This window comes from Tetrao urogallus, assembly GCF_951394365.1.
Source record: "Tetrao urogallus genome assembly, chromosome: 1".
Taxonomy (NCBI): domain Eukaryota; kingdom Metazoa; phylum Chordata; class Aves; order Galliformes; family Phasianidae; genus Tetrao; species Tetrao urogallus.
In genome coordinates, this window is record NC_136813.1 from 19,196,721 (window position 1) to 19,210,158 (window position 13,438).

General features: G+C 38.4%; 1 protein-coding gene across 3 annotated transcripts in view; it reads left to right on the forward strand.

Moving 5' to 3' along the window:
- NUP58 (nucleoporin 58) overlaps window positions 1-10,521 on the forward strand; it is a gene marked incomplete at both ends in the record, with an annotated part of 36,338 nt that extends 25,817 nt beyond the window's left edge. For 2 of the 3 annotated variants that reach the window (XM_079549636.1, XM_079549637.1), the window contains 3 exons: window positions 1,543-1,641; window positions 4,432-4,527; window positions 10,352-10,521. In XM_079549636.1, coding sequence (XP_079405762.1) covers window positions 1,543-1,641; window positions 4,432-4,527; window positions 10,352-10,521 — 365 coding nt within the window. The remainder of the gene's footprint in view (window positions 1-1,542; window positions 1,642-4,431; window positions 4,528-10,351) is intronic. The other variant, XM_079549638.1, reaches the window with a different exon arrangement.
- Window positions 10,522-13,438: the final 2,917 nt, after the last annotated feature.

Sequence of the window (13,438 nt, forward strand, 5' to 3'; positions counted from 1 at the left end):
TTAAAGCATCTGGTATACTTCAGCTGAAAGATTAGTGTGAGTTTTCCAAGTGTTCCCTGCCAGGCGGAGACAGAAAGCTAACAACTTTTAGTTGCTCTTAAAATTTACTTTAACACTACTTGTGAGTATGCAGATGTCATTCAGCTTGGATCACGTAAGAGTTGTGTTCCTTGCAGAAATGTTTCTTTTAATATACAGTGCCTTTCACTTGATTCAAAGTGATTTTTCCATTGAAAGCTTCAAAAACTGAAATGATTTCTAAAGCTTGAACTACTTACAATTTAGAACTTTAGGTAAATATTAGGTATGTAAAGTATTGTGGTATTAAGGAGCACGTTTGGAATTAAACCCAAACTGTAGTAGCTGGTAAGGAAAAAGACTTAATTGTTGGATCCTTAAAGTAGCATTTGAATAAATCATGACTCTCCCAGACACAGTGAATAAAGCATGTTCAAAGACAAAGGAAGTTGCCTTGAGGAAAGGTGCAAATGCCTATGGATTAAGAGTTTGGCACTGTATTTTTTTGTGATGAAACTGACTAGTGCACTGAAAACTGCTTGAAAAAGACAGGAATATAAAATTGTACTGTGAAAACTGTTAGAATATATTAATTTATCAGAATTAATTATTTTAAAATGTGTTAGTAATGGGCTAGCAAGTTGATCCTTTATTCCCAATGGTTTTTTAAAAAAAAAAAAAGTAAGAAAAATAAAATGAACTGAGGCTGTAAATTTTATCTTGGCAGACTGAAAATGGTTTTTAACAGTCCTGCACCTCAGTGCAAATGTGCAGGGAAACCACTGTCAACTTTTTTTAGTTATGGGACAAACTCTGACTCTGAAATCTTGAATGTATCTAATTCTTTAAGGTACACAAAATCGTGCCTTTTGTAAATGTTTATCAAAACAGGTGGTTTGACTAGTTTACCTTACTGAATGGTGTAATGTAGCAGAGCTTAACAGAACTCAGTTATCACTTGTGTGGAAAAAAAAAATCGAATTGTCATGTTACTGTGTAATTGACTTGCTTAAAAAATGAACAATAAATTTAATAAAATAAAGTCATTGTCTTGTTTTTTATCTTAGTGTTCTCTTTAAATTTGGATGGAATACTTGAGTAATTTTGAAGATTCCTATTTATTAAATTGATAGAATAGTGTCAGTTCTTTTGTTCTTGGTTTAAAGGTTACCACTTTTTCAGTTCCATTAATACAAGAGGCAATATGTTACCTATAGTTCTATCAGGATCTTGATTAGTGATTCAATTATGAAAGTTCAAGGTGAAACTTTTTGAAGTGGTAAATGGTGTTACTGTCATGCTACTAGTTTGGGGCAAGTTTGACCTCATTACAGTCAGTGTTTTCCTAGATCTTTGTCAGGTGGACATAAAGGCAGACAGTTAAGTGAGGTAAGGTAAAGTTTAGAGTCTTAATGGATTTTGATGAAAGCAATGATGATGTTCACATGGTCAAGTACTTATAAATGAAGGACCTCTTTATTATGAAAGAGTAAGGCAAGTTTGTTCTCATTTTTTTTATACCAGGGCCACAACCATCTCTGGGAGTTAGTTTTGGAACGCCATTCGGCTCAGGTATTGGCACTGGCTTGCAATCAAGTGGCTTAGGTTCTTCAAGCCTTGGAGGTACACTTTAATTTTTCTAATATTTCATTGAACTATGATATCGCACATCTGAATCTCTTGTAAACCTGAAACTTCACCAAGAGGATGATCTGTTTTGGGGCAAGACCTTTACAGTCAGCAGTCTGCACTTCACAAACTTCTTCGTGCCTTACAGAAAGAGTTAGCTGTGGCTAATGCAATACTGTAGTAAAAACCCAGGTTGAAGTTCTCCACGGAACTTGGTTGGCAACTGCCCGTGGCAGGGGGCTGGAACTTGATCTTTGAGGTCCCTTCCAACCCAAGCCCTTTCATGAGCTGTAGGAAAGTGAATCAACACCATTCTTCTGTAACTACACTTTGCACTAATTTGAGTATTTGAAAGTTAGCACGTGGGAATACTATAACTAATATATAGAGATGTTTCACCTGTTGTGTACAGCTCTTAGCTGTGGGGGCCAGTTTCTTATTGGAGTAAGATATGACATTGCTAGAGAACAGTACAGTTCTGGGGTCCTGCTGGCTGAAATGTTTGCTCTAGCTGTCACTCTGTTCATTAGTGGTGAGGTAGGGAAAAGTCTTTTTCAACCTGTAAGGCAAAGCAACATTTGAAAGTGAAGGGATAAAATACTTTCATAATGTCGATTAATAGTGCTAGTAAGAGACACCTGAAAGAAAACTTCAATATATTTATAGACCTTTTCCTCTGATGTAGTTCTGCTGAAAATGCATTACAACTAGAAATATATTTGCATACAAATGTTCCTATCTATATCAGTCAGGGGTTCCTACACTACACATCAAAAGGCAGCAGTGTTTATTGAAGCTTTTGTGTAAGATCTACAAAGACAATTTATACGATCACAAATGGTACGTTGTGGTTTTTCTTATTAGATCCTTTCTGCAGTTGCATTCTGTATCCCTGCATTTGAATCTTCTCAAAGTGTGGTAACTGCTACTGTAACACTTAAAAATAATAAAATCACTGGCTATTGGAAACACTTAACTGCTATGATAGATAATACTTGAAGATTATGTCAACTTTACCTTAAATGATGATCTTGAAATTATCTTTAAGTCTACTGGTAGGTTTTCACATCAGATTTTACCTCAGTTTTTATCTCAGATAAGTCTATAAAACAACAACAAACAGGAGAAATAACAATGGTGGGCTGAATGAAGAATAACTGTGGATTATTGTTATTCCTGCAGTGTTTTAGATGCAATTTAGATGCAACCAAAGCAGTTATAGTCTAAAGATTGTTTGTGTTTATCAGTCTTACCAACATAAGGAGCATTCTATTTTAAATAGGTGGACATCTGCTTTTAATTTAGCATTAGAGGCCTACTGCCCCTTTCTCATAAGCCAGTATGCAGTTGCTTGTTTCATCTATTCTATATTAATTTGTAAAGATTCGGTCTTTTGGCAAATCGAGAAAGCTGTCTCACAGAAGCAACTATAGAAGAATAAAGGAATACTTAATTCTTATTATTAACTGGCCTGCAGCAATGCTCTTGGAAGGCAGTGAGCAGAGTGAATATTCCAGACGTTTGGAATTCTTACTTAGCAGCATTTTTAACATTCGTGAAACTGCATTTTAGCTGGGAAACATAAATATTTATGAATTGGTGGATTATAAGCATCCAGACTTTAGCTCTTCAGTATGTTAGATAAGCAGCATATTGACCCAATTCTTCATGAAATATTTGCTGATAGAGACCTGACTGTTGGTAATTCATTGCCAGCTAGAAAGGAGGAAAAAGGTGCATCATTCAAAACAAAATATCCTGTGTTCAAATGATATTTCCTGTTATATTAAATTAAAACTGCACTTGGTTTAAAAACAACAGAAGACTATGGAACACAGCCTCAGATAGTATCCAATCATTACTAGTTTTAAAAGGTAAAGATTGTTTTGCTAAAGGAGGTAAAGACTCCGTTCAGTGAAGTACATTACCTAACACGTCGCACTTGACGCAGGGGCCTCGTCTCCTTGAATATACTGTGCTCATTCTCACAGTCTCTTGAGACAACAAAAAATACAGAATATATTTCTCTTCTGTTGATCTGTCCTTAATCTCAAACTGCACATATCAGCTTGCTTTTCCTTTTATCTTGAAGGTACTTCATGTTCATAACAGAGTTGGAAATTCTGAAATTTATTCGTTGAGATCATAAATAGGAATTGCAAAATGAATATACAGTTAAACATTCATGGCTGCCCTTTTTTTTGATGATTTTTCCATTAAAAAGTATAAAATTGTTTCTATTCTAGATTCTAATTTACTTTGTTATATAAATCTTATCACCATTCTGCTTTGAGTAGGGGTGGATGAAATAAGCCCTGAAGTGAGCCAAGTAACTCAAGGAGAAGTCTGCTCTCTTCTAAGCCCAGGGAATTTTTCTTTTGGAGTTGTGGATGAAGATTACAGCTTTCTGTAATACAAGTCATATAACTTGTCTGAATTTTCCTAGTTTTGGCTTGTTTGTTATGTTGTTTTCTTGCTGATTTAACAGCAATTCATTAGCAATTTGGTGAACTCAGATACTTCACTTGTAATCATTTATAGCTTGTTTTATTCAGTTTTGTATTTTGAAGGAAATAATATTCTCCAAGGCTTTCCTGTTCACACTGATTTCTTACAGAAATCAATGCTATGTTGAGAACGCCACCTATGGTGGTGGCCTTGGAAATATATCTTTACCAAATAATGCTTAGAACAGTTTGTTTTTAGAATACTTGCCCAAAACCTGTATGTCCTTAATTGCTGTGCCTATAATTTTTTTGTTGTGTGTCTTTACTGTTCTGCTAGGATTTGGAAGTAGCTCTGCCTTTGGAAGCAGTGCCACAGGAGCATCGTCATTTGGGTTTGGAACAACAAGTAAACCATCAGGAAGTCTAAGTGCAGGTTGGTTGGTTTATTTAATTCAAGTTTTGAGTGTGTTGTTTTTTTTTTTTTTTTTTTCTAATGGTGTTTGTCAAAACTGAAGGAGGGGAACATCCATCACATTGAATCAGATGCAATCTGAGGCATAGAAGTGCAGTTACTGCCTGAATGCATAGGCCATACTGTTGCTGAGCTATTGAAATGAATGCATAAATTAGTGACAAGTATACCAGTAATTCCACTTCCTGTATTTAAAAATAAACGTTTTACAGATGTTTTTTCTTATCCTGTATATGCTGAAGAGCAAATTATAGGTATCTTTCTGTATGCCTATAATTCATGTGTTCGTTATTATGAAATGAAATTATTTCTCTGACAATGGAGCTAATCTTGTCGGCATCATCTCACTACTTTGTTTTACCTGGATGATGGTGAGAAGACGAAAATATGGATGTAGTTTCTCCTTAATTCAGATAGCTGAAATCTTACAGGGACTCCTATAACTTGCATCTCTATTTACTACTTAAATTAGAGCTTGTTTTTGAATTATGTAGCTTATCAGCCTTTCTTCAGTGACAGACTGAAGGAGCATCATGTCTCCAGGAATCAGATTTTAGTAGCATGATGATTGCTTTTTAAAAAAGAAGTTTTAACTGCTATTATTATAACCACAATAAATGACTGCTATTTGTTAGTAACTGTCCAGTAGGTCAGCGTGGACCAGCATCTTCAGTTCCCATGAGTTTTTACTTTCTTGGTTAACATTGGATCATTCTATAAAATAGGCCTCTGAAATACCTTAAGCTTTGTGTTATAAGGTGGGGATAGTTCACTAATCTGGCTGTATAGCAGAATGAAGGTGTAACTGCCTACTGCATTTCTGGTAGAACATCTGGCTTTGCAGCACGCAAAGCATCAGCTTTTTTTTTTTTTTTTTTTTTTTTACATCTTTTTAATATCGAGTAAGTCAAAACTTGCACTGATGACATTTCTGTTCATAATAATGTTTTCAAATAACACTGCAGCCTCTTTTTAGCAGCATGAATGAGTTGGACACAATAAGATTATAATTGTTTTCAGCTGTCTCGAGTCACAGATACAGAAGGTGGTAACCAGGAACGTTAAGGATTAAATGTAATTACTTCCTACTTTCTAAAATAGTCTTCATGAAGATCCTCATTTAGGCTGGGATCATGGAGTAGAAAATTCTGTGACAGTTTGGTTATCCTGAAGCATGTTAACTTTTACCTTTTATGTCCAAAACTCTGATCTATAGCTTCTGGATTGCATAAACTCTTAAATACTTTGTGTATAAATTATGTGTAAGGCTAGTAATTTTTTTTTTAGCTTATATGTCCTATTTCCAAAAGTAACACTTCCAGAGTCCTGAAACAGGAATATTTTATTACTCACCATAAGGTAGTTTTATGTTTTTTCTGAATTTCTCTTTTCAGCAGTTGAGAGATGGGTGGAGGTGGCATGTGTGGTTATACTGATGTTACTGCTTTTGTTTAGATGTGAGCATTTTGGTTGGTGTTTTGCCCATTCATAAGGAAGTATTCTGCTATCCTATCTAGGGTTGCTTAGGTAATGCCTCAACTCTCCTCTTTCCACCAGTTTGTTCTTAGTTTAGAATGAAGATTAGAGGTCCTCAAAGAGTTCCTGTTGAGTGTTTGAGTTACATACATTTGTTACAAAACTTTGGTGGTTTTTTTTCTAGTAGTATTTACAGTTTCTCTCAGTTTCAGTTTGTGTTTCTGAAGAGAATTTTGTGCTATGAAAGTACTTAAGCAACTTTTCATAGCAGCTTGAGCTCAGTCCAGGAGCAGTCCCTATACTCTATATCCAGTGTGTCAGTAGGTGAAAGGCAGTGCAACGAGTCTTCTTTCAATTCGATATCAATCTCTCAGGAGTGGGACTGTGCTCTCAGCAAGTTTGCCAATGATCCCAAGCTGAGCGGTGCAGTTGATACAATAGAAGGAAGGGATGCCATCCAGAGGGACCTGGGCAAATTTGAAAAATGGTCCCGTGTCACCTGATGAGATTCAACAAGGCCAAGTGCAAGGTGTTGCAATGGGGTCGAGGCAATCTCAGGCATGTGTACAGACTGGGAGGAAGAACTCAGAGAGCAGCCCTGCAGAGAAAGTCTTGGGGATTCTGGTGCACAGAAGGCTGGACATAAGCCAGCAGCGTGTGCTTCTGGCCCAAAAGGCCAGTGGTATTCTGGGCTGTATCAAAAGAGGGGTGGCCAGCAGGGAGAGGGAGGGGGTTGTCCCTTTCTACTCACTCTTCATGAGGCATCACCTTCAGTACTGTGTCCAGGCCCAGCACAAGATGCAAAGCTGCTGGAGTGGGTCCAGAAGAGGCCACAAAGACTATCAGAGAGCTTTAGCTCTTCTTCTATGGAGAAAGATTAAGGGAGTGGGGCTTGTTCAGCCTGGGGAAGACAAAGCTCCAGGGAGACCTCATTACAGCTTTCCACTACTTGAAGGGAGCTTATGACAGGGAAGGAGACTGACTTTTTCTTACACAGGCAGATAATGATATGACAAGGGAGAATGGTTTAAAACAAAAAGAGGGTAGATTTGGATTAGATGTTGGGGAAATTTTTTTTATTAGGAGGGTGGAGAGGCACAGGCTGCCCAGAGGAGCTGTGGATTCCCCATTCCTGGAGGCACTCGAGACCAGGTTGGATGGGCCCTGGACAGCCTGAGCTGGTGGGTGGAACCCCATCCATGGCAGGGTTGGAACTGGATGATCTCTAAGGTCCCTTTCAACCCAAGGCATTCTACAGACTCCTTTAGTGCGCACAGTTGTGCAATAAAACAAATGTTTCTCTGAAATGCAGGCAGAGCTTCCTTCCATTGTGAAGAGCCTACTCCTAGTGAACAGTCCATCTTAATTCCTAACTCCTTATTTATTTAATGGCAACCAAAAAGACTGATTTAGGTGGAATGTTAAGAACACTGACTCCCGAAATGATGAGAGAAGGAGAAAAATCACCACTGAATTTTTCAGAGATAATATTGTGGGAGGGAGGGTGTGTGAAAGCAGAGATAATAAGCATGCTTTGAAATCTGAGTTGGGAATTTGTAATAGAGAACTGTTTTTATTGAAGAATAGCAGTGCCAATGATGATACAAGAGACAATTGAATGGGATCATGGAAGGACATGCTTCTGCTGTTGGAAAATGGACCTATGTGTAATCAATATGTAGTAGCAATGAGCAAGTAACAGAGGCCTTTGTAAATCAGCCAGAGCTGTGCTGGAAATCCGTTTTGAATTAGTGTCCTATTGTAATATGGAGGGAGGAGGAGATTGCTTTTGAGGTCTGCTCAACTGCTGGTTATCCCTGTGGCATTGAAACAAGAACAGCAAACTACCACAACCTGTTATGAGAAAGCTTATATCTTTTGTTTGGCTTTACCTCTCTGAAGGGTTTGCCTGAAGTTTGAGTTGCTTGAGTGTGTGTGATGTGGCTTAGTAGGCCAGGTGGATGGTTGAGCTTGATAGTCTTGAAGGTCTTTTCCAATGGCTATGAAGCAGAGGTGCAAATGCCCAATGAGTGAAATGTACTCTAAGGTCCTTAAGGTTGATGCTAAGTTTGTGCCTCCAAAGGACAGGTGGTTGCTTACTTCCTGAAAGGAATTGTTGATACATAAGTAATGTTAATTTCAAGCCAGAAATTGATCATGTTGTAGCTGTGATTCAAGACTGTGTGCAGCTCGTCCCTCTAAAACTGAATGTGCGTCTTGTTGGAAGTTGATTTCTAAAGATACCTCAAGATTTTCATTTGAATATTTTGTGTAAGGGTTCTTTTTTTTTTTCCTCTTAAAAGAATTAGTAGGACAAAGCCTTTTAGATTAATATCCCTTTGACCTTTCTACACTTCTGTGGCCGTCCTAAATAGCACTCTTACAGCTGTTGCTTCCTGCGTCACAGGTAAATTAACAAACATCCTCTCAGTCGCCTGTCACACACAGCTTGTGCATCTTTCTTTCTCTAACATTACTCAAAGTTCAGGTTGTGTTCCCTGCGTCCCTGCGTCCAGAAGCAGCTGCATGGAGGTGGTTCACATGCATTTCACCCCTGGCACTGTGGATCACATACAACTTTACTGTGAATTGTATGTGTTGTGTGTTCTGTAGAAACCAATAACTTTGTGCTATCTCAGCTCTGTACTTGAAGTAAAAATTTAACTTACGAAGAACAGCTTATGTTATTAAAGATTTTTTTCATTCATGGCATTTCCAGATGAAAAACCAGTTTATTCTTTCAAAACCTTACCTAGTATTCAGAGTTAACAGGAAAATGGAAGGATAGAGACATCTGCTTCACCCTTTACAATCTAGGATGAGAGACAAATCAGTCCAGAAGGCTTAGGTGAAAGCCAAACGAACAATATCACTAGATACACTTGAGATGCACGTACTTATTACAGTGAGTTGTGCACAGGCAAGTGTATGCTGAAGAACTGCAGTTACCATAATGGCTTGGTTTTCCCCTTGACAAGATGAGTTACTGTAGTGTGATTGTCTGACCCAGATCCAGACGTTACAGGAGGAGAATTCCACCTTAGACTTTGAAATGTAACTGAAGCATTAGAGCAAGAGCTGAGTGAGAAAAGGGAAGGTATCAGGCTCATGTGGGCAACTTGAGATTCTGCTGAGAAAACCAGTTGGGTTTTAATTTCTTGGCTTTAAAGATAAGATATTCAGTTGATACTGATACAATAAAGGATTGCTTTTACTGTCTGCCAGAGAACTGGTGAAATTAAGTAGTGCTTATTAAGAACAAACTTGTTTGTGAATCAGTCTTGTTTTTTCTAATATTTATGTACATTGTACAACATGTATAAAGCTACTTGAAATCTTCTCTTGCACCTGTCGTACTTACTGTGTGATTGTTTATTATCTGCTTTCTTCAGAGAATGGAAGAGTTATGGGCTTCTGCTTGTTGACCAGTAGTTGGAAACTTATCCTTCAGTTCTCTCTTTTGAGTATTACCAAGTTGGTTATACTTCAAAAAAGAAAGTAAAATGATGAAGCTTTACTGTTGCTGAAAATGGTGAATGGATTTTCTTCAGCTGATCTTGCTTTGTAGCTGAACCGAGTGGAATTATTTTTTTGTAACTCCTCCCTCCTTTTTTACATCAATGTGAGCAAAAGCAAAACTTGCTCACCTATTCATTCGGTTTTCCAGAGCTTTGTTTTCAAGGCTGCTGTTTGACTCAAGTCATAAAGGGTGTTTTTTAGATACCAGGAATTTGACAGAGATTTTGAACCTTTCCTACCTCTTACTTAATGTAGGGTCTGTGCCACTTATGTTGCAAGGGCAGGGAAAGGTAGCCTAGTCAGTAGGGCAGGGGGCTGCGTATCCAGCTTTGCCATTAACTTGCTGTGAGGTGAAGTGAGGCTCGTGGTCTGCTTGTACCTCTGCCTTCCCTTCCCACCCTGCTTTATATGTGTTACGTGTCTCAATATGCAGTGCTGGGAGCCTGGGCTGGGGGTTATGGTGCTACAACTGCTGTGCAGTTTCAGTGGGATTTGTGGCTGCCACTTTGATGTGAATAGTGGTATTGTATAAACAGGCTGTGATCTAAGATTAGAGTTGCTTATGAAGCACTTGCACTGAAGTAGGCTGTGTTAGAGCTGTAATATCCCAACTGATATAGCTGACAAGTCCACACGTATTAGCAACACGACGTACTGTTATAGATCCACATTGGTATACAGTACTATAAATATAGTAATAAAGTAGCTGATGCTCACAGCTCCAAGGAGAAACAAATTTGCAATCCCGATATAAGCCATGTTTTAAAATGTCTTTTCCCTCCTTCATAAGGCTTTGGCAGCTCGACTACATCTGGGTTTAACTTCAGCAATCCTGGCATCACAGCATCAGCTGGCTTGACGTTCGGGGTGTCTAATCCTGCATCTGCAGGCTTTGGGACAGGAGGGCAACTTCTTCAGCTGAAGAAACCTCCAGCTGGAAACAAGCGAGGGAAGAGATAGGCACCTCTCTTAGGGAAGTGGAAGTGAATCAACTTTGTTCATCTGAGAAGTCTATTTTTCTAGATTGATGCATTGATTAAATCGCATCCGCGAGATTTATAAAAAATAAAAATAAAAAAAAAGTTGCTACTTTTCCCTAGTCTGAAACACAAAATGAATCATACTGAACAGCTATTTTCTTGTGAATATAAACCTGTTTATGTATTTTTATTTTTGGCCCTAGTTTTAGAAATGTTCTATACTGCATTATTAAAGATTCTTGTAAAACCATCTATTTAAACTAATGTTAGTAGCAGAATATTTTTTGTTAATAAGCTTTATACCATATGAATATATGCATATTTGTTTTTTGTACAGAAAGTATATTCTAGTACAAATACTAGAGTTCATATCTTCTGTTCCTGGATATGGCCTTTAAATCTACTTCAGGGTGTTTCTGTGTATATGGATGTAAATATATACAGTACAGTGCACACACCAGTGTGTATGTGTATGTATAAAATAAAACCAGATGTGCAAACCTTTCCCCACAGACAGGTCTCCTTTACTTTGTGTTCTGTTTGTCTACGTTGCTCTGTGGTTCCACATCTTGATGTTCTATGGATTTCAAACGGGGGGTCCCGGGCTGTGTCGTCATTGCTGCTTGTGTTTTGTTGCTTAAGACCAGCTGAAGTAAAATGTTTACGATCTCATGAAGTTCTGTATGCGGTGTTCAGTGGATGCAGTGTGTGAAGTTGTTTATTTTAGCCATTTCTCAACCAGTTCTTAAAGAAGAAGCTGGGATCTCGACTCAGACATTTCCTAGTAATGTTCCCAAACTGATTTTTCTTCAGCTGCACGGCAGGACGTTGCGGGGTTTCAGGGTTCCACAAGGTCTGCTTGCAAGCAGAGCAGTCAACCTGCATGAGCTCTTCCTAGCAGCTGGAGGGGGGGTGGATTGTACCATTGTAGCCATGATTGGAATTAACTGTTACAAATCAGAGCTGATTCACTAGCTGCTTCTAGTCGGTGCTATTAGCACAAACACCAGAGCAGGTGTATATCTGCTTTCAATATGAGCTATAGTACAGTAAGTTGCTGCTGAAGAATTGAGAAAAATGATGTAATTTGAAGGTTAAACTACTGCAACAGTAGAGTATAAATTTTGTGTATTACATCATAGCTGCTTGTGCTGCATTTCCAATTCAGTATGTGCTACAAACATCTGGAAAGCATCCTAAAGAGGTACGTACTGCCTATGTGAGTGGAAATGTGAATATGGGACTTTGGGTTCGAGTGTTGCTTTCTGTATACAAGATGCATCAAATGAATATTCACTGTTTTCACAAAAGCACCTTTTTTCTAAAACAGTTAAAGTGCATAAGGGTGTTTTGGTTTTGTTTTTTCTCCAAGCATCGAGTTATTTCAGTTATGGAAGTGTTATTACCATTTTGTATGTTTTGGAAGTGATGTCTGCGGTGGTTGCTTTTGGACAGATGTTTATCACTTGATCTGGCAGAATTCAGAGAAACTGAGCACAGAACTCCTGGCTTTTGTACACTTGTATGTTATTGCATCTCTGCGAGCGCTCCCTTAGGAATCCAGTGTGTGTTTTTCACGTCTGGGAAAACTGAAAGCTTAAAGTTTGTTCTGACTTAACCTTTTTTAAAACATACGTTGGGCTGCAGTCAAAACCACAATGTTTTTATTCTTTTGTTATTGCTTTTTAATAATGTTAAACCACTGGACTTGTATTAATTTGTGAAGCCAATTCAAAGTATGTACTCCTTGTCCATTTGTGCAACTTACCATTGTGCAAACAATAAAACAAATGCTGTGATCCTTGTAATACATATTTGCCTATTTGAGAGGTCATTTCCTGTTGTCTTCCTATGTTATGTAGAACAAAGAAAACTATAATCAGCTAATATGTAGAATTCTATGGTTTTTTTTCTTGCTGAAGTTTTAGGGCCTCAATCCCTGGAGTGAGAGGGAGGGCTGGGCTGGGAGGAATGGTGGTTTTTGTCTGGAGTCTCCACACTGAGCTATATGAAGCTGGGCCATGCTGTAACATAGTACTAGGTAGGGTTTTTTTAATCAGTTCTAAAGCTGTCTGAGCCTCCTGTGTATCTGTATTTTGTTCTGTTTCTCTTCATGTTAAGGCAGCCTGTATCTCCTTAATTCTAGCCCAGGTGGAGAAGTGATTACATAATGCAATAATTGCATGCTGTAGTACAACCTGAAGTGGTTGAAGTTGGATTTGAAATAATTACCTTCCCAGCATGTTTCTTTGAGTTTAGCCATGACTTTCATGGTTCAGCACTGCATGTGTTGTTCCAAATACTTTTCCAAAGTAAAGCTGTGCAATACAATTATAGTGCAGAACACAAATACATTTGAGGGATGACAGTTTCCTACAAGGCATGTTAAGCTGACCTGTGCTTACACATAGTGCAATGAAATCAAGTCTGCAGTTGGCTCTTTCAAGAGGGGAAGATTGCAGTGGGATGGATGTGGGATGTGATTCTCTTTATCTGTTAAGACCTTGTACAGTTGTGATGTGAAGGATTTATGTGGCCTCTTCAACCAGAAGAACCTTGGGTTTTCCATTATTCTCATTGCAAGGTCCGTAAGAGGAGGTGTGACAGAGTTAAGCCTCAGTTTGCTTGCATCGTAAACCTCTTCCTGGCCCATCATCTCAAAACCTGTGCACCCATATTTGCTTGTGTTCCTGACAAGCTGACTGTGCTGCCTGCCATGCACATTTACTGTTTTCTTTTTGCTTGGGTGGGAGGAGGTTGAAATGGAGGAGCTGGGAAGGATTCATGCATCTTCTCACCACAGGCCTCTGAAATCCAGATCCTGGCACACCTCTTCCACCTACATGTTCTTAACAGGACTATATGTTGAACTCTAGACTTAGTGGCCTTTTCCTCTT